Source organism: Nannobrachium achirus (genome assembly GCF_963921795.1).
Source record: "Nannobrachium achirus genome assembly, chromosome: 21".
Lineage (NCBI taxonomy): Eukaryota > Metazoa > Chordata > Actinopteri > Myctophiformes > Myctophidae > Nannobrachium > Nannobrachium achirus.
Window position 1 is genome coordinate 30,697,612 of NC_137828.1, and position 22,001 is coordinate 30,719,612.

At 41.3% G+C, this 22,001-nt stretch overlaps 2 protein-coding genes across 2 annotated transcripts; one reads left to right on the top strand and one right to left on the bottom strand.

Annotated features, from left to right (window-relative positions):
- The first annotated feature begins 239 nt into the window (after positions 1-239).
- On the top strand, positions 240-5,297 carry LOC308306913 (carboxymethylenebutenolidase homolog). The gene is made up of 6 exons (XM_080751968.1): positions 240-341; positions 1,377-1,591; positions 1,715-1,822; positions 2,623-2,765; positions 3,043-3,134; positions 3,706-5,297. Exons 2-6 carry the CDS (start codon positions 1,377-1,379, stop codon positions 3,883-3,885), a joined length of 738 nt encoding a protein of 245 aa, XP_080608094.1. The 5' UTR covers positions 240-341; the 3' UTR covers positions 3,886-5,297.
- A 1-nt stretch (position 5,298) lies between these two features.
- On the bottom strand, positions 5,299-21,553 carry cct5 (chaperonin containing TCP1, subunit 5 (epsilon)). The gene is made up of 11 exons (XM_080751967.1): positions 21,315-21,553; positions 20,390-20,450; positions 20,075-20,239; positions 14,609-14,807; positions 13,900-14,092; positions 13,510-13,659; positions 12,695-12,814; positions 11,811-11,996; positions 8,622-8,759; positions 7,973-8,153; positions 5,299-5,566 (listed from the first exon to the last, which is right to left on the bottom strand). The coding sequence occupies exons 1-11, from the start codon at positions 21,417-21,419 to the stop codon at positions 5,439-5,441; spliced, it is 1,626 nt and encodes a 541-aa protein (XP_080608093.1). The 5' UTR covers positions 21,420-21,553; the 3' UTR covers positions 5,299-5,438.
- Positions 21,554-22,001: the final 448 nt, after the last annotated feature.

Here is a 22,001-nt window from a genome sequence, read left to right on the forward strand (position 1 = left end):
ATCCTAATAGTTTTCTGTGAAAAAAAAATGTATGTTGCTATCTTGGTTCTCAAACTTTGTCATGTCAAGGACCCCCAAAATGATATGTATTTGGCCACGGACCCCCATCGCAAAATATTTTGTTCCAGGGACCCCCAGAAGAAGAGTTAAACATTTTCACTCAAAATGTTGGTTAAGGGCACAGACTCGGAAATGTGATTGGCTGTGGTCACTCATGTGAAGGGGGCGTACGTTTCATATGATCTGTCCTCTGAACGCATGCATAGGCTACCGTAAAGCAGTCATTTTCATTTTCCTTTAAAAAGTCTTTAGTAACTCTTCCCTCACTCGAAAACCATAAGGTAAGTTTGAGATTTGATCAATATCTGTAATTCTGTATAAAGCCATTAGGCTATGCAGTCCACTCCATTCAGATGAAGGAGGCTATATATTTTCATATTTTCCACTATTTCGGTTTTGGGACCCAAACATCAACCATTTTAACCAAATAAACTAATTTGGCTTCAAACGACGCTTTTTTTATATACTACTTTCAAAACGTAGTGTTAAAGACAAAGTAACGTTGTGCTGTGTTCTCCCCGCCGGGCCATCGTATTCCTTCGGATACGTTAGGCTACTACTCAAATATTTCATATTTAAACACACAAGTTAATGCATTAGCATAATATGCATTCGCACAGTTGACTGTAGGCTATGTAGCCTATAATCCATTCCACACCAATGCATGCATTCACACTTGGCATTTATTCGTCACAGAGTTTGTTCAAACTTCAAAATGTGTCAATCTGAAGAGAGCACGCGCACTCACGCACGCTGCGCGCGCACACACACACACACACGCACGCACACACACACACACACACACACAGAGAGAGAGAGAGAGAGAGAGAGAAATGGCATCTACATTTCTATACTTTTACTCTATGCCTCACTACTCTGAGCAAAAGTCCAGAATTCAAAATGTACTTGAGTAAAAGTACAAAAGTATCGGCATCAAAATTTACTTCAAGTACTAAAAGTAACAGTACAAAATATTTGAAAATAGTAGATCTACAAGCTCACAACGCGTTGCGATGCGTTGTGAGCTTGTAGATCGGCTTTTTTCAAATAGCCTAAAATAGGGCTAAAGTGGTGAATGTATGTTCTATAATATTATACTTTATATCTGCAAAGTAACTAGTAACTAAAGTTTTTAAATAATTGAAGTGGAGTAAAAGTACAATATTTGGATCCGAAATGTAGTGGAGTAAAAGTTAAAGTATTGGAAATACTCAAGTAAAGTACAAATGCTTCAAAAGTGTACTTGAGTACAGTACTACTGCCTGGATATGCATACTGTACCTATAAGCTACATTCCTGTGTATATGTGTTTACAGATGGCAAATGAAGCAAAGCCATGCCCATGTGACATTGGTGACAGGATGGAGTATGGGGCCCTCGGCCAAGAAGTCCAAATAGAACACATCGAGGCTTATGTCGTAAAGCCGTCCACTGCATCCGACAGAGCCCTCATTGTCATACAGGACATATATGGATGGAAGCTGCCCAATACTAGATATATGGCTGATATGCTGGCTGCTAATGGATACATGTGTGTAAAATCTAATGTTTAATAAATCACACCAACAATGACGGACAGTGCAGACTTTCAAAAGCTGATATTGTAATGTAACGGAGATTGATTGATTTATTCTTCCATTGTTCCATTGATCAGTGCTGTGTGTCCGGATTTCTTTGTGGGGAAGGAACCATGGAGTCCTGCACACGATTGGTCCACATTTCAGGAGTGGCTGGAGGACAAGAAGCCCACAAACATCAACAAGTAACTTTATCTAATTTAATAGTCAGTTTTTATTGTTATTGAACTTTTTCTTTTCCTCTCTCAATGCTTTATATCAGCTATACCTGGGGTTTCACCACTTAGGACATAAATGATAGAAGTCCTTGACACCCATCACTCAGGTCCTCCTGGTTCCACTCACTGATATGCTTTAATTTACGGTTTACTACTCCATATTCTTAATGAATAAAAAATGACTTTAATAGTCAGTAGGAGAACAATGTAAAGGAGGAGAGACATGCACATCCGCGACCTGGCGTTTCCCAACGCCAGGTCCCAACGTTGTCATCAACGGTGGGGGCCAGTGGTGGGCAAGGAGGTAGGGGGTCGGCTCATGCGACCGTCGCAACGCTCGACACGGCGACTCGCTCTGTCTCACGTGGCTCATGGTCGCCTGAGACGGCGAGCCTCCGTCATCATCACCGAAGCGCTCCTTTCCCTTGCGGCCCCCCGTGCCCCCACCGCTGCGCTTAAGAGTAATTGGGAAAAACCTGGACTCTGCACATCCACACCCAAAATTGGGCGGGTGCTAAGCGAAAAGATATAACATATAAACTAAAAGAGAACAGCTGCGCACTTTGGGCTCCAGTTGTAGGATTTTCTTTCCAGTATGAGAACAAACAACCATAATGAATTTGCAACATTGAAAATAATTAAATTAGCATTGGTGACTATGGACATTCCTGCTTCACTACTTCCAACTCCCTTGTCGGGTTGCTGTGAAGAGAACTTGGCTGTTATAACAGACCTCCACTCTCAGCCCCTCTGTGTTTCCTGCCTAGAGAGGTGGATGCAGTGCTGAGATTTCTCAAGGAACAATGTCAGGCGAAACACATCGGAGCAGTGGGCTTCTGCTGGGGAGGCGTTGCAACACACTATCTGGCCCTGCAGTATCCAGAGGTCAAAGCTGGAGTCTCGGTATACGGTAATATGATTGGTACCCAATAGGATTAATTGAAATGCTGTTAATTTACATTCCAGCAGTTGCACTCATGACTTAAATCAAATAAACGATTGTAAATCATTACAATAGCTACTACGCTCTTATTACAATGCCTATTGTACAGATAGTATATCTTAAGATATGTTAATATGCAGTGATACGAATTACAATTATTTTAGAAAAATGTAAAAGAATCTTCAGACACTATATATACACTTGCTAGCTTTCTGAGATGTTTTTGTCATTCCCGTGGGGGCAGGTATTATACGGGAGAGGGAGGACAAATATGAGCTTAAGATTCCAACACTATTCATCTTCGGGGAGAAAGATGAGGTTATCCCATTGGACCAGGTTAGTATCCCACTGTACCAGTTTATGTGTACCATATGTGTTTATAATAATACACTGTACTATCTACTCTACTGTATTTCTTCTAAATTCCTAATGTAATGCATGTTGGCACTTTAGTCTAGGAGCTTCAAAGCTCACTTTCTTTTATTTTACCCGAACTTATGCAGTGTAACATTACAACCAAGTTGGGTTGAATTAAATGAGTTGCTTAATGTTATTTCAGGGGATTTCTGGAACCATGACATTTTAGCCATTTCATATGGCTTTACAAAGGTTCTTTTGCTTCCTCTCGTTAATACCAAGAAATTAACCCACTTGACATTTGGTCCGATTCTTCTGCGCCCTCTGGGCAACACATTGCATACAATTATTCTAATTTAGTCTCAGGACACATAAAAAGGTTTCAGTTCTTCAGTGTCAGAGAAAAGCATAGAAATGGTTCAATTAATTGCTCAACAAACATTTCTTTAAACATATCGCTTTGTGTAGGAAGGTTTTAATATTGAGTCTATAGACCTGGTGTCATTCATATAATGTCTCTCATGCTCTAGTTATAATGTGGTCTCCTCAGGTAAGTGTCCTTGAGGTGAAACTAAAGGAGAAATGCACCGTGGACTACCAAGTGAAGATTTACCCCGGTCAGGGTCATGGGTTTGTCCATCGTAAGAGAGAGGACATCAATGCCACAGACAAGCCCACCATCCAAGAGGCTAGGAAAGACATGCTTAACTGGCTGATTAAATACATGTAGAGCTTCAGTGGAAAGTAGGGATGGGTATCGAGGTTGCCCGTGGTTCGGTTCCATGGAATCGTTAGCCAACGTCCTTAACGATTCTGCTATCGATTCCTGCATATGCGCGATGACATCACACACGCGACGCGCTGCCTTGTTTAGACGCAGCCAACATGTTCTAAAGTCTGGCTGTATATTTCACGAGAATGTTCATGTTTTGATAATGAGGCATCAGCTTTCCTAGTTAAGTTGTTACTCAAGCTCACTGCATGAACGGACAAGTCTCCCGCCGTTCTGTGTCCGAGCTAGAGTGCCCAAAAAAGTTTGTTTTGCAAGCCCGCCTGCCGCCGCCTCCCACGTTCTTACTACAAAACGCGCTACATGTCCAATACTTTTTTTTTTTTTTTTTAAGATACACACAGAGCTATATTAAAACAATAATGTGACTTTGGGGAATACACCATGTTGAAACAAGGTGTTTGATTATCACATGGCCACCTTGCCACCTCCGGTTGGAAGGGGAGTTGAATTTAAATTTTGTTTTCAAATAAATCCCGCTTTGATGGCACAACAAAGTCTATTTATTTGAGAACTAGAAACTGTCTGTGTTAGTTTGCACAACAGTGCAAACTAACACTGTTGTATATGGGGAATAAAAAACTGTAGAAAATCATTACAAAAATAATACCCGATGTGTGTGAGTGAGTGACTGTGTGTGCATGCGTGCTGTGTGTTGCACTGTGTGCTAAAATAACTAATACACAGTTACTTGTTACACCGTTGTGTGGGAAATAAGCACCCAAAACAGTAATAAAAATAACCCAAAACCTCTCTAGAAAAAGAAGAAAAGGAGTGGAGGAGGAGGTAAAAAAAAGACTATTGGCCACTATTTCTGACAAGCCCCCAGCATGGCGAGGGGGCTGAGAATCGATAAGAGAATAGATAAGGAATCTAATCGATAAGCAGAACCGCAATCGGAATCGCTAAAATCTTAACGATACCCATCCCTAGTGGAAAGCCCAGATTAATTGTTCAGGTTAACATTGCATGTTATCTATTCAGACTTTAGTTTCATAGTGTGACTAGATCTCCCCATTTCGGAATGTTATCTGAAATATTATCTGGATATTGTCAAGATAATTCAAATTACCACCAACATTCCTTTTCATATGATACCTGCATTCCTTGCGGTTGTACAGAGCAATTAGTAGTTTTAGCAAGAATGAAGTGAAATTAAATTAAATCATGGCAAATTACTTGGCATTGAAACTACGTAAATTGTATATAAACTTGAATATTAATCAAGGCTTTTTGTAACTAGTGTCATTTATGCAGGGCACCCACTGAATCTAAATGTCTATACACATGTTTTTTCATTATCAAAGTTTATGCCTCATCATGTCATGCAAATAAATGACCAAATAAACCAACTCGAACAGAACATTTTATTGACTTCAGTGCTGCAACACCTTGAAAAGGGAGGGATTTTGTAACAAAGGATAAATAACAGTATGTAGAACGCGACAATGCTTGGGTTAGAACAGGGCCGAGCCCACACATGTGCACATTACTTAGTCTTCAGACTCTCCGGGGCTTCTGATGTCATCTATTTTCAAGATCATCTTCACCACCTGAGTGGCCAGTGAGATCTGCTGCTTCTTGCCGATCAGAGTCTCAATTACATGTTGCTGCTTCATGTCTGTAGATTTGAGTAAAAACACAACAATATTAGTTCATTGACCCAGCACAATGTCAGGACACTTGAGTATACGTCCCTTCAAAAGTAGATCAGAACTCATGTTACGTTTAAGGACATGAGAACCACCTCCAGCCATGAAAGCCTGAAATGCCTGGTGAAGTAAAGGTGAAACCTATGAAAAGCATGAAAGCTGGGTCATAGTTAAAAATCTCTGCATGTAACAAATATTTTTAAACAAGTCACGAGAGCTGCACTGTTGGTCAGCATAATAATCATTGTAACGAACATGGCCAATAGCATGTGCATTATTTACCATATTTACATCCTGAAAGCTTTATTCATCACTTTGTAAAGTTATTCCTGGAAAATGTACAATGCCCGTGTTCATCGCAATGATGAATTACATTGATCAACCAACAGTATGACTGACAATGGAGTTTGATGTTGGAAAATGAGCAAAATTTGATTTGGCAAGAGCAGTCTTGACTCTTGAGGGGGTAAAAGGTGCATAATGTAGAATAGAATAGTTTTGAAACATTTTAACAACACATCTTGTACAGGGGGTCCCTGGCACAACTTATAATTTCAGATGGGGGGCCTGTGGAAAAATACACTTTTGGGGGTTGATTGTTTAAATCAAAACATTTGGAAGTGGATCTTAGAAGCAAACCAAATATCAACTACATTTTTAACAATGTCAGCACACGTGTGGGCCGGTGCGGCTCTGCAGTGATTAAAAACAATACATACATATGTATGTAATAGCAGCCTTGCTCAATGAATATCTGAATATTCCAGCTTTAAAATAATCACATTGGCTACTTCTACTTCTACTCCCCACTCTCCCCTCCCTCAACATCCTCTCCTCCTTTTCATCGGTATCACAGCCAGCACACCCGTGTCCACCAGCTCCATGGTTATCTGAAACCGTCAGAGCTGAGTGAACACATCTCAGAGCAGCTGAAAGGAAGCGGCACAAGATGGGGCTCACTCACTCCTCTCTCCTCCTTCTCACTATCCACGACCTCTTACTACTTTATTCACAACGTACCCCATTCCTCCTCTTTGCATGGCAGGTAGAGGTGTGCATTGGCCCTGCCCTCATGATTCAATTGCAGCCATGCCCATCTCATACATACTCCCGCCCGTAGTACACTTTGTGAGATTGTAGTTTCTCTGTAGCTCATAAGAGCCACTGCACGTTGACTGTGTGTGTGTGTGTGTCTGTGTGTGAGAGAGTGAGAGGAGGGAAGGAGACAGAAAACAGACAGAGCGCGTTGGCCACGTTCACTTGTGTCGTGTCTATACCATTAACCATCTTAAGATGTTTGTGTCCCCACTCAAAACGTGCACTTGCCCGGTCGGACAAGCAAAAAGCAAACTCCACCTGCCAACAAGTTGTATTTACCGGCTGCTACGGGCAGCCAGTGTCAACCCCTGTATAAAATGGCTATAATAATCAATTAGGTCACGTTGCTGCATCGATTCAGAATCGTGCACGGCCAAATCGCGATGCATCGAAGAATCGATTATTGATGACCAAACTAGTGGCATCCACTCAAGACTTCATCATGCGTGCCTTTGGACACACTCGCACTGCACTTTACACACTCATCGGCACGTCATGTCTTCATACACATATCATACTGAAATGGAAACAAGCCGTCAGCTTTTTTGTGTTCTATCCTTTTGCTTAGGGTCATATATACACTTTATTGTTAAGTTAAGATGTCTGTCAATCAATATGACACTAACAAGATTCAGTCCTCAGCATCTAACCCAGGGGTCAGCAACCCGTGGCTCTAGAGCCGCATGCGGCTCTTTAGCGCCACCCTAGTGGCTCCCTGGAGCTTTCTCAAAAATGTATGAAAATGAAAAAAGATGGGGGGGGGAAATTTATTTTTTGTTTTAACGATTTTTTTATCGTCACTGTCGGGCAGAAACCTTGTTATCTCCAAGTTTCAAATTTGTATGTTTTTTTTCCCCGCAAAGTAAAGCATCATCATACAAGACTGACGCACAAAAGTAGTGAAAACAGCAGATCTACAAGCACACAACGCCTCGCGGTGCGAGGCGTTGTGTGCTTGTAGATCGGCTGTTTAGTTCATTTTTTAAATGATAAATACAAAACAAAGTTTTGGACATACAAGGTTTCCAACCGACAACAACAATATATAAGGCTTTTATATTTTTTTGCGGCTCCAGACAGATTTTCTTTGGGTTTTTTTGGTCCAATATGGCTCTTTCAACATTTTGGGTTGCCGACCCCCGCTCTAACCCAATGAAGCTCTTTTCCTCATCGTCTCCCATTCGTTCCCACCATGAACACATCCTTAGCCTCATTCACTCAGGCCCATCTCCCTCTGCTAAATGCCTAAATTGTCAATCTTAAATCCTGTTGCATACCATTGGTGTTGAGGCGGAGGCAGTCAATACCCAGGAAGGCGTTGTTCTCTGTGACCTGTTTGGCTCTGACCTCCGTCATAGTCTGGATGGGGTTCAGCCCACTGTTCTCAGCCAGTGCCATTGGGATTACCTCCAAGGCATCTGCAAACGCCCTCATGGCATATTGCTCCAATGACGGGCACTAGAAGAGAGAAGAGCTCGTGTCAGGTATCCATGGGCATAATGTGTGTGCATCTATAGTCTGTGGTCATTTCATCCAAGTATAAACCTGGGGTTATTCTCTGTTGAAGTTTAAAACATTTTCAGTGCAACATTTTTGGACAATATTACCCAAAATGTAAAGGTAGCAAACTCATGTTACATAAAAATCTAAATAAAATCATTGAATAAATAAATAACAAATAAAACACAAAAAGAGAAAATACATACAGCATTTCCCTGGAAAATCCTTATATTCACTTTTTATTCACAGTAAAAAAAAAAAAAAAGGTTTTCAAACCTCTATGCTTGGTGTTTTTCCTTATTCAATCTCAAGTTTTCCATATACACTTGTAATAGCTGAACATCATTATTCCAGATACCATAAAACATGACATTTCCAATGTATTAGTCATAAAGAGTACAATGTTTCTCATCCTGAGTTGCTTACTTTATCAGCTGCCTTGTTGACAGCCAGGGCACATGCAATCTCAGAGGCTCCGCCGCCGTAGACAACACGGTTGTCTCTGACCAGATTGCGGATCACACACAGAGCATCATGGAGGGCACGCTTGGCCTCTTCAATGATCTAGCAATAAAGAAAAAAAATCACACCCAATGTGAAGTGAGCGGTGGTCGTGCTTGCATAACGTCTTCAGACTAGGATTTGAGTCTAGGATGTACAGGGTATGATACACACACACACACACACACGTTTTGCTATGGCAAAACGCTGAGGAAAAAGGCTACAGACATACAACATATGACATCACTAGATAAACATGATGCTACGTACACACATTTTACTATGGCAAAACGCTGAGGAAAAAGGCTACAGACACGCATAGCCACTCTTAGAAGCGGTTTGCCACCGCTCAATAAATCATTGTCAATCAATCATCATCATAGTCATCATCTAAATCAGTGGTTCAACCTGTGGGTTGAGAACCCCTAGGGGGTGGTCCCCAAATTATTTTGGGGTGGTCCCCAGATGATTAACTTGATGCAACATTGTTTTCTCACTCAACAGTAAACAAGCCAACATAAAGTTTAAGTGTATTGCTCATTTCTAAAGTGACAATTTAAGGACCTTTTAATACCTCTGAAATCACAAATTAAACATTGGTCAAATTGTCAAATATTAGAGGCAGACATTGTGAAAATAGTCGATCTACATGTAGATCTGCTATTTTCACAATAGAACCATGTTATACAAAATGTAATGTCTTAACTCTTGGTGCTCCTCAGGGTGGGAGGGGGTCCCCAGTTAACCCATTTAGGCCTAGACCTATTGAATGCTTGTTAACCAGTGAAAAATAGCAGATATACAAGCTCACAGCGCGGCACCGAGTGCCGCGCTGCGAGCTTGTAGATCTGCTATTTTTGAAAAAGTCGTGAAAATGTGTGCAAATCTTTGAACATTATGTGTTTTCAAAGCGAACGTTTGTAACTCAAATTTTGCTTCTGGGGGGTCCCTGGAACTAAATATTTTGAGATGGGGGTCCTTGGCCAAATAGATATCATTTTGGGGGTCTTTCACATGAAAAAGTATGAGAACCACTGACATAATAGTCTCTCGAGAACAGACTAACTGAGCTCCAGTGAAGTGAAAAGGACATTTTATTTGACGATGGCTGGCCAGATTGCTGACATAGAAACATTGGGTTTTTTAAAAAATCTTAGAAGGATTCAAAAGACACTTATAGAATCGGGTCAAAATTCAAATTTTCACGTTTTTTCAAAAATAGCAGATCTACAAGCTTGCAGCGCGGCACTCGGTGCCGCGCTGTGAGCTTGTATATCTGCTATTTTTTTTATATTTAAAGCATAAAATATTGCGTCATATTGTGTTCAGGCCTAAATGGGTTAAGAACTTGTAAATGGTTTCTGTAGATGAAAATTCCGTCTATTTCAAAGAATCAGAATCACTGCCAAAATGTGTCAAATGACGAAAGGAGTTGTGGAAGTCATCATTTTGTATAAATGATGTGCATGATCCGCACAGGATAAACCTTTAACCGCACCTCCAAGTTACTGATGGCCATTTCACTTCTGCTTTTTAAAAGCGCTAAATTGTAGGAACATTCAATTACTTTTAATTACTGCCTACTGGACGGTAATAACAATAGTGGCGTTTCCATAAAGCCACTTTTTGCGCATTAACAGCTTAGTCGCAAAATGTTTTTATGGAAACACTTCAAAATGCGAATAAACTTTCATTATCCGCAAAAAAGATTATCCGCTTGGAGGAGGAGGATTTTGAGGCTTAATCGAATAAACTAAATGCGCAAAAGTGAATGGAAACGGGTCAGACAATACATTCGAATAAAGTATGACGTTCTAGTGGCATTTCCCCTGCCACTTTGTCCATGGTATAGCGTTAGCCCACAAAACAAACCTGTTGTTTGTTACACACGGAGTGACACGGAGTCACGGACCATGTGTAAATTCCTCCCGTTTTCACCTCAAGCCATCGGTGGCGAGCGAACCCTTCCTCATCCCACGGTGTTGCGTGCCTGAAGTGCCCAATCTACAAGCTCACAGGCACAGCAGCTGCAGCTCGCATCCACGTCTCCGCGCCGCGTTGTGAGCTTGCAGATCGGCCACCTGACCTTCCAGAGGACGCTGAAACTTCCACTGTGCAGCGACGTGACTGCGGTTTTCCCGGTGAATCGGTAGCTTTATGTATTGAGAGGAACTCTTGCCAATTTCGTAAGAGACTCGTCGCCAATTGTAATATATTTAAAAGTTATTTGGGGCCATGATGATGACGACTGATAATCCCTTCTTCCCACTACTAGACAGCGACCGAGTGACAGCAGTCAGACGTGCAGACGGTGCAGTGCTCAGGTTCGGTCTGAAAAAAATCAGCCCGATCAACTCTTGCGACGTCGCTAATTCGAATGACACCCGCAAATGGAAACATGCTAAATTCGCTTTGTCTTAATGCGTATTTATGATAATTCGCTTCCCTAATTCGATTAAGTTTATGGAAACGCCACTATTGACAGGGAAGTGGCAGTTTGCTTTCGGAAAAAATATAAATTAATTTGATCCCTAGGGAGAATTAAATTAACAGACCTTTCCGAGCAGTATCATTAGAGCTTCTGTTGTAACAGGACAGAATGGCCTCTGTAGAATTGACTAGAACTACATTAGGGAACAAGGGATATTTGGCAAAGTGACGAGGAACTACAAGGGAGACAACAAGCGAATGAGGCAGTGAGTGGCCTACTAGTCAGAAATGTAATTCATGGTATGAAATCACCTTCCTCTTAATGGTTCAGTAAATGTTGACTTTTCTTGTCTTTTTCCATTTTGATCTGTTAGCACACATTTATTTATTTAATAAAAAGTATCCCCATTAGCTGATGGCAATGGCACGTTTCCTGGGGTCCGAAATCTCTTAATTCCTGGGGTCCGAAATACACACACACACACACACACACACACACACACACACACACACACACACACACACACACACACACACACACACACACACACACACACACACACACACACACACACACACACACACACACACACACACACACACACACACACACACACACACACACACACAGATGTTTGTTTTCCAGATGGAAAAGTGAAATTTCACTTTACATCTTGCACTCACCATCTTGTTGCCCCCGCGGATAAAGATGGTCACAGCTCTGGAGTTTTTGCACTCCTCGATGACCAGCATGCGATCCTTGGTGGTGCCAAAGCAGATCTCCTTCACTAGACCAGCTGTGCCGAGCTTTTCAGGGGTCAGCTCGGAGAACCGTGGGACAATGCGGCCACCAGTAGCAATGGCAATCAACTGTGGAGGAAACGCATATTTATTTTACACATCTTTATATATTTGGACATAGACAGCAAGTTTTTTTTATTTTATTTGATAGATACTTCTTTAAGCATGGGGAAACGTCAAGCAGGCAAGTTGCTGCAAAGCCTTCAGGATTATCAAAGCCATTGGCAGCTTTGACCACTCAATATAAGAAATAAAAAAAGAAAAAAAGCTAAAAAAATAAATAAAAAGAGTGTTGAATGTTGAATCAGTCTGGGAAAATAGCCAGCTCTCAATGAAAACGAATCAAAATTTATACATTATGTATTTGCCAAAAAGTAAGTTACGTTGCTATGTGTTAATTTAACACTTTAACACTCAATATTTTACCTTGCACCATTATCAAATACTAAGGAAGCATGTTTTGGGGGGAATCCAATTCAAGGATTTACTGCTAAAGGCTCGTTGATTTCTTGACATTGTGGTCATTTTTCAATACTTATGTTAAGTCATGCATCAACGGATAGTTAGCAACCTGTCACTTGCAAAGGACCCAATTCAAGTGATTACCTGGGTATATTTGGGACAAGTAGCCAATTTAAATAAACAATCTTTTGCATTGTGCAGAATTGGCTTGGTACTGTGCGCTAAACTCAAACAGGCTTTAACGTGTTCCTGAGTACATTTTTAAGTGTATACGAAACGATGATTTGAGTCTTTTTCTGCCTCACCTCGATCTCAGGCCCGCCGACCCAGCGTATGGCAGGCAGCTCATTCTGAAGCAGAAGGTGGTTGGCCTCATCATCAAAGCCCCACTGACATATGGCCAGGTTGGCTCCTTGGTCTTTCACCTGCATTAAGCAATAGAAGAGTATGCACATGCGTCACGTTTTCACCAAGACACGCTCCCCTCAGCTAGACCGAGTGGCAAAACATTGAGCAGCATAGTTGTTGGAGTGTGGAAGCGCTCACTGAAAATCACTCGGGGGTCCACCCGTTTCGAAATTGCACGTAATGCAGACGGCAGCAGGACGTTGCGTTATTGAAAACGCTTAGAAAAATAACCTTCAGACTTTATTGACAGAATAGAATGTAGCTCATAACATGTCTAACGTCATTTAATACAATCAGATAGGACTTGTCCGTTTGGATGTATGAGCTGTCAAGGCCAGAATGCATTTTTTTTGCCACTCAGGCGTTCCCGCATAACTTCCGGGTATGATGATGTCACACGCATAGCCTCTATATTACACATTGTTGTGTAGTACTCATCATAATCACGATTGATAGTAAAACAAGTCCTTGAAGCACTCATTCAACATTTGTACTGCAATAGATTCTGATTTCAGTTTGAATAGTAAGTGATAGTACACAGTAAAATCTTAAGTCAATCTAACTGTCACAGCGAGTTAAATTAACACTTGTGGATTTTACTGTGTAGTAGTTTCTGGAATACGAACAGTACGTGTTTGGATATAATAAGGCATTATTACCATTACTCTACTGGAGACCCGTCTGATTGCTGATTTGACACGGACACACTAACCTGCTTGATCATCTCCAGGAACTTGTCCTTCTCATACTTCTGCAGAAGTTTGTAGTCCTCCACAGAGGTCACATCCAACTTGTGCTTGGTCTTGGGTTTAGGGGGCTCAAACGGGCAGGTAAGGATTGCAATCTTGCAGTCTCTCAAAACCTGTCCATGAACAAAGACATTGCTTTTAACGGCGGCAGTAAAAAGGGAAGCAAAAAACAAACCTCTGCAGGTCTTCGAGTCTTTTGAAACATTCTAATTATTTCCTTAGTTTTCTTAGAAGTCAGTCAGATAAATGTCCATTTAGGTATTGTCAGACATTTAATTGTGTCTTATTAGAGAAGACACGATGGTACGGAAATTTGACTATAAAGAATGAACTTGCTCTTGGCTTGTGTGTACCTTGGGCATCTGTGGGTGGCTGAAATCTTTGTCCACAATGACTCCCCTGATGAGCTGCGTGTCCTCCAGCTTTCCTCCCACCTTGCCCTCCATCTTGATCAGCTCAAAGTCCACATCCTTCCTACCCATGTCAGCCACAGTGAGGATGGCGTTCACTGCAATCTCAGCCATTTGTCTGTGGCAGCGGTTGATACTGAAAGGCACAAGGTGATATTCCGATAAAACATCAACCGTCTCAACGGCAAAATGGCTGGAGAGGAGCGAGACAGGCATCTCTGGCTGTATACATGAGTTACGTCTTTGGGCCTAATGGCAACCAACTTCCCAAGAGAGCAGCCACGTGGCAGATTTATGACTGCATAATACAATAACTTGACTTTTTTAATCAGACCCTAAATTAATGCAATACTACTGAAAACATCTGTCACGGTTCTCAATTTGACCATTAAAACTAGAATTGAGGGGGCGCCCGCTGACCTACTGGTCCAGGCGCATACCACATAGGCATTGATGCCTGACGGCGGTGCCGGTTCGATTCCCAATCCGGACAGCCTTTGCCACATGTCACTCCCCATCTCTCTCCACATTTCTACTGTCCTATCTAATAAAGGCATAAAAGCCTCAAAAAAACAAATCTTTAAAACTAAAATTGATCCTGTTCACTTTTGCATCAAATAACTGAAAACAGAAGTAGTTTCAGGATACTCACACTTTGGATCCCAGAGTTGTCATGGCCGTCTGGATGAGAGGCTCTCTGTTGTTGGGGTCAAAGGGGAAGGTCTCGCCAATCCTGTCCAGCTCCGCGATGGCAACACGTGCAGCCTGGTCGAAGCCGTCAGAGATACGAATGGGGTGGATGCCACGGTCCAGCAACTGTTCCGCCTCCTCCAGAAGAGCTCCAGCCAGAACTGATGGAGGAAGAAGAGGAAATTAAAAAGAGGGGAAAAAAGAAAAATGTTGCTGCTGCACAGTGAAACAGAGTTAAATACATGAAAGTCACCTTTCAAGGTGTTCCAGATGCATTGTTCACAAAAACATCAACACGCAAAATAATTAGCTCCTCCTAAGTGTCGAAGTGTCCTTGAGCAAGACGCTAGTGCTGGGCGAGCCTTGCTCAAATGTGGATCTCGATTTTCCTCCACAAGAATTGAGATCACGATTCTCACACAATTCTAAAAATGTGGCACCAAGAGCCAACTACCATGGCTTTAAACACAGTGATTGACTTAATCTCAAGTCTCTCTAGTAACAAAAGATAAAGTAACAAAAATAAATATCTTGCTGCTGCCTAAAAAAAATAGAATGTAAAGTTGCAGCTTTATAGGCCTAATAACAAAATATAAATATATGGCACCTGTCCACATTGGACAACCAACTACTATACAACACCAAGCTGTTTTTTTTTACAGGGAGGAATGCACATGCAAGTTACAATTCCTCCCTTTTACTCAAAATACATCACTGCAGTCAGTGCTGAAGATAAGAACAAAACAGCTACAGCTTAAGAATAATTCAAAAATAAACCCTAGCCAGCTCGCACCCACTACTGCACTTGTGGTTCTTTTGCTGAAAATCCTTTGCTTGTCTTAAACATAAATGCAGAACTCCAAGCCCACAGCGGTCACATCTGCAATACGATGTGCGCTTGTATGACAGCTGTTCTCGGCGCGCAATACCGCTGTGGTGTGAAGTGTACAGTATATAAACCTCTCGCTATTAGCGTCTCACTCAATGAACTGAAACCAGCGCTGGTTTGGGGATCTGATGGAATTGATTACATGAAACAGGCACCTGCGAGTGCAGTCTCAATTAGAGCCATAGACAGTGTGAGTATCCAGTAACAGTTAACCGTTTAACCGTTAAGAAATGTGGACCGTAAAAAAAGAAATAAAACTTTATTTTGAAGGGGCAAGTCAACCCGCGTGTCACACCAAAAGCCCCGGTCACCAATTTCTGTGTAACATCACCGGTGCAACTATACGTGATATGTTGACAGAGACGACCTTGTTCATAAACAGCGAAAAATGCTCTGAATTGGATTTTTCAAAACAGACCCTGTCCTCCGTCGAATTGAATCCCATTTTAAAGAGAAAAAACAACTTGCTAGTGTTACGTGTTGATGAGGAGTGGAACGTTAAATTAGCCATCTTATTTACACAGCAGCGGCAGCCGTGTTAGATTACAGACATGCAATTCACTCTGTCAAGTCCCACCCCATGTCGCTCTGTTACTAGGTGGGACAAAAAAGCCAGGGAAGACTATCCTCACAACCTAATCAGAATGGGGTGGTGTGTTTGTATGTCTGTCTGTATGTACATCTGCAACTCCACGTTCAGTAGTTGTTCAATTGTCTAAAAAACATAATACAAAAATCAACAACGCATGTTCCTTGCTGACCATCAACTTTTTTTTTTTTCTTTTTAACATGAGCGCCCGTTAGGGCGCGATTTCTAGATATGAGCGGCCGCGCAGCGGCCGCGAATTTCTAGTTTTTATAATGGAAGTGAATGGGGAAAAATTATTATCTCATTATTGCTTTTTAAAGTACCAAGATAAAAACATCTACGTGATAAAAAAGGAACAAAAAAGTACAGTAGTTACATTGCAAAACAGGGGTTTTCCACCGAAAATACATGTTTTAATTCATTTAATCCTCTGAAACAGGCAGAGGGCAAAGAGAGAGAGAGAGAGCGCAGTGCATCTTGGGTACCTCACACTGACCAGGAAATAGTGGAACTATAGCCTCGCTCTCAACATAAAATGTATTTTAATTGTAATTCTGCCCACTTAAAATATATGTACCCAATGGAATATCTTAGTTACATCGATATCGTTCATGTGAACTAGTTTGTTTAAGCTTATCCATTATACTTATCGAAATCGATATTATCACGCCGCGCCGTACCGCACATCACCGCACAATGCAGTGTCTAGCAGGAGACGTCTATGCAATCCACATAGCAATCATATTCAATTCAATCAATTTTTTTATCATTTCAACAAATATTCACTGAGTATTCACTCCATTTTGTTCCAAAATGTTCCTATTTATCATGACAAAGCAAATCAATATTAATGGAATAATGTAGACTTTGTCCTCCCACTGCATAAGTCCGCCCCTGGTAGCAAAAGAGAATGATTTTTCTGGTTGACCTGTCAGGGACCAATCAGAAGGCTGACAAAGGCTCAATTATGTAATTCCCACCGTTTCACAGCAAAAACACATTTCTTAAAAAAAAAAACATTTGTTGTATTCTTCTTCCTCGTTATATTGTTGTTTTTAATGTGTAAAAAGGGCACTTTATTATCCGGTTATTAACCGATAAGGCCTAATGGTAACCCGTTAATAAAGTTTCTCCAAATGGCTATCCTTAATCTCAATGTTGGTAAACAAGAAATCGGTATACTCTCGGTCTCTTGCTCGCCACTGTTTGCTAATCAATGCTAATCCTTCCTGCTCGCCTCCTGCACCAACGTGCAGCCAGTGCAGTGTCCGGGGTTACCATAGCAACAGTTCAGCGGCATGAGGAGACAGAACACTAAAGCAGTATTTTTTCCTTACATTGATTAAAGGTGATACACCATTTCACTTTTCCTTTTTTAAAACCTTTTTTTGGGGTCCCACTACAGGGTTTCCTGCAGGAAAAAGTCTTGACCAGGGGGGGATCTCATGGCGCACGCGCGAAGCGCGTGCGCCGAATTTTTTTGATAATTAATTAATTAATTCGAGTAATTAATTCACTTAATTTTTTATATTAATTCTTATTTTTGCCCTATAAAAAACACATGAATGTGCCCATGATGACGGAAAACACAACTAGGCCCTACATGCTATCATTCACATTTATTCAACATTGAATAACTACGTTTTTCACAGGACAGTGTAACTTGTTTTTTTCCCCCGGGTTAATCAACCAGCACTCGTGCCATATAAATAGAAGTCTACAGCACAGTAAAAAAAAAGAAACATTGGTGTAAAGTAGATGTACTTAAGTACTGTACTTATACTGTACAAAGGAGATTTTCAGGTATTTGCACTTTACTTGAGTATTTCCTGCATTCAGGAGATACCAGCCCTTATGTTTTCTTCAAATGTAAACAAACATGGCTGCCATGTTGGTATGGGGGTTAAACATGCAATTTCGCGATCGCGATCATGCCTAGTACATTGTTGGAGGTCCAAAAAGTTTTTTTGAGAAAAAAATTTTCTTTTGAAAAAAAAAAAAAAATTTTTTTTTATTTTTTTTTAATACCCTTGGGGGGGCGGGGGGGTTTTCAGGCCGGGCGGGGCGCCTGGCCTGTAAAGTGCTGCAGGAAACCCTGCACTAGCACCTTCTATCCTCACAAAGTCCCAATTCTGACCGTTGTGTCTTTCTCTGGTTTTGAGAAGGCAAAGGTTAAAAGTATCCCACGGCAGTGTTTCCCCTACATGCATTAAGCAGCGGTGGGCCGCCGCTGCTTCAAATCCGGCCGCCACTGTATGATTTTCACTTTTTTTTCTTTTTGATTTTTTCCCCCTACAACAATGTAGCGCTCATGTGAAGCATAGCGTTCTAACTTCTCTCGCTTACATACGGTTGGAAGGAGATGTATATGTCTAGTTTCTCCCCCTCCCCTCTCATTCATCCAGTCAGTCAGGCAGCTGCCTCGTCGCGCTGAGCACCTCTGATTCCGAGCTGACTACGTCTTTGCCCCTCGTTAGCATATTTGCAACTGGTGTGTACAATTAGAAGATTTGGGCTGTGGATAAAAGCAGTGCCCCACGGGTTTGAATCATGTAGTTTACCACTGTCTGTTGGGCAATAGTAGGCTTACTTGTCTCATGCTAATGAGAGCTAAGTGCTAACACGGTTGTCATTCACTCACTGGTTAGATGTGGAATAGAAACGAGGGATGCATCAACACCACTGTCATTAGGCAACAAACATTTTTGACTAGAAAATAAACTTTGCTACATGCACACACAGAGTGTGTAGCAGTGGTGTAAAGTAACTAGTAGTCTACATTTACTTTACAAGTACTGTACTTAAGTACTTCTACTCCACTACATTTATGACATGATGGCTATATGCAAATAGCCGATCTACAAGCTCACAATCTGCTATTTTTATAGGATTTAAAAAAAATTATACATTTGGAAACTGTTATTATGATTACTGAGAACTTTTAGTACTTACGTTTATTTTGACACCAATACTTTTGTACCTTTACTTATTCCACTACATATTTTATTCCAGACATCTACTTGTAAGTTGTAACACAGTATTCTACATTAGAATGTTGATACTGTACTTTTTCCACCACTGGTGAGTAGGATTGGTTCTCAAAGTGGGGTCCGGGGACCCCGAGGGGTCCTTGAGGGAGTTCCAGGGGGTCCCCAGCCAAAAGATAAATAGTTATGAACCAAATAGACCCTTATGGGTCTGTAGCGCAGAAGCAAATGGCCCCGTTCACCCCCCCCCCCCCGCTCTCCGCAATTCTCCCCCACTCCTTCAGCTTCTGGCTAGGGGAAACACTGCACAGGTTCTTAAAACAGGCTGTCCAGATTTGCTGCCGATTGTGACGTCATCATCGGCCGTTTTTGAAGATTTGTTTTATTTTTTTTTCAAAAAAATGTTTTTCAAAAAAAAGATTTTTTTCAAAAGATTTTTTTTTTCAAAAAAAATATTTTTTTTCAAAAAGATTTTTTTTTTGGGGGGGGGGGGGGGGGGGGGGGGCGCAGTTCAGGCCAAAGGTGGTACTAGGTATTATGTAAGTAAGGTATTATTCAGAAGCAAAATAAATACATTAATTCAGCATGACGTCATAGAATAGCCGTAATGTGATCCAATTAGAAATGAGATCGCAGAGGTGTCTGAATTTAGCTCGTGATCCATTTTCGATTAATCGCCAAGCACCGCAAGACACTGAACCCCTAATTGCTCCTGATGGGCAGGTTGGTGCCGTGCATGGTTTCCTCTCATCGATGGGTCCAAGTGTGTGTAAATGGGTGAATGTAATGCACAATCTATGTAAAGCACCTTGGATAAAGGCGTTATATAAATGTACCATTTATTATTAAAGTGTAAACAATTAAAAGATTCCTGCCTTTTCTATGTAGAGAGCCCCTTCTAACTAAACCGTGGCGTGGTACTTCAAGGACAACTGCCCAGATATCTATCTTCTTCGTGCTTACCAACTACCCCTGTGGTTCCATCACCAATTTCATCATCCTGGGACTTGGAGAGCTCCACCATGAGCTTGGCTATCTGGTGGTCCACATCCATCATGCTGAGAATGGTGGCGCCATCGTTTGTGACGGTCACTTCTCCATCCCTGTCAACCATCATCTTGTCAAGGCCTGGTCAGAGAAAACAAGGGAAAACTGTTAAAATACATTCAAAATCATACTGGGAATCAAGGACAACAAATGTAATCCAAGTGGAGAGGTTTAGTAGGCCTAATTTAGTTCATCTTAAATGGTCTCTTGCCATAGGTTGTTTGTACTCACCGTTTGGTCCCAGCGATGTTTTGAGCGTTGAAGCAACTGCTTTGGCTGCCATGATGTGAGACTGCAAACCACCAACATAAAAGTGTCAAGTAAGATTTTAAAAACAACCATTTATTTTCTTAATATAGATAACATTAGTTGAAACAGCAGAACTCAAGGGAATGACATGAATAATGGGAGTGTCACTTAACAATGTCCGCACGCCATCTCATTCATCCCTACTACTACACTTATGGCCACATTTCATTCACTGTAATAATGTCCACACTCCATCACTTTCATCACTACTACTACACTTATGGCCACATTTCATTCACTATAACAGAGGTCTTCAACAAGGGGTCCGCAGGGATACTGCAGGGGGTCCCCGAAATTGTTGGGGGAAAATGTTTTAATTTGTAAAAACAAAAACACGATTCTGTCTCTTTTGAATAGCTTGTATAAATGATTATTGTACAATTGACAGATTGTTAGTGATAGATTGATAGTATTGACATTGGTTCTCAGTTAATAAGGTACGTTTATAAATGGCAGTGGTACGGCCACTTGAACATGCATGTTTAAAACAAAAGCATGAATATATTCAACTAGTTGCAATGACCACACACTTTGACTCATCATTTATGATGTCCACACTTTTTTCAAAACATGCAGCATCATTGTCAGCCCAGGCCCTGAGAAACAGACAGAGGAGCACATGGGCTGTCATGCTAGCATGCAGAGAGGCTAATCCTCTGGCTAATCTCACCAGACTGCAAAATCATCCCACATTACAGCCTACCAGAAAGACATTTTCACCCCCCAAAAAGGCACTGACTGAACAGACCAGGGTAACACAAATAATCAACAGTGCTGTATAGTTGTTTCAACCATGGTGCTGCGCATGCATCATCCAGTCATGCTAGCAGCTATTAGCCCATTGTACCTTCAGTGCCTCCAGGCCCGTTAGCCGAGTCTTCTTGTCCTGGTCTTTGATGATGATAAACGGCCTTCCATACTCATCGAAGGCTAGAGTCCCCATGCTGGACATGATGAGTGAAGGGTTGGGACGCTTAAAAGCGTCTTACGGGTGAAACAGTGGCCTTTTATAACGGTATGAAGTCGGAGTGTTGAGCAGCAAGCCGCACGGTTTGCCGGCGATTTCTTCTAGAAGGAACTCGGGGCGGAGACCGTGTTGCCAGATACATATAGAAGAAAGAGAGAAATAAGCATCCGCATGAGCGCTCGGCAAAAATAGCTGATGTACAATCTCACTTTTCTTTCATTCTTTTATTTGTTATAACATTGTAACAACACAAATCTTGAATGTGGGGTGGGGTCCCTGCATGGCATAAAATATTGTCAGTATTAAAGTGGTTTTCTGAATAGTATCTTTCTCTTCCTGGCTATTAAATGACATCGCATTGGGACAAAATAGGTAATAACGGCTAATGTGTGACATGTAATTAATGTAAAAAAAAGAAAAAGAACTGTGTGTGGGACTGGGGGGAGTACTTTTTTTTGTAGGATTTTTCAGCAGCCTACTGTTTCCACTACATCTACAAATGAGCTGAAGTTGTTAATACTGATTGATTGATTGATTGATTGATTGATTGATTGATTGATTGATTGA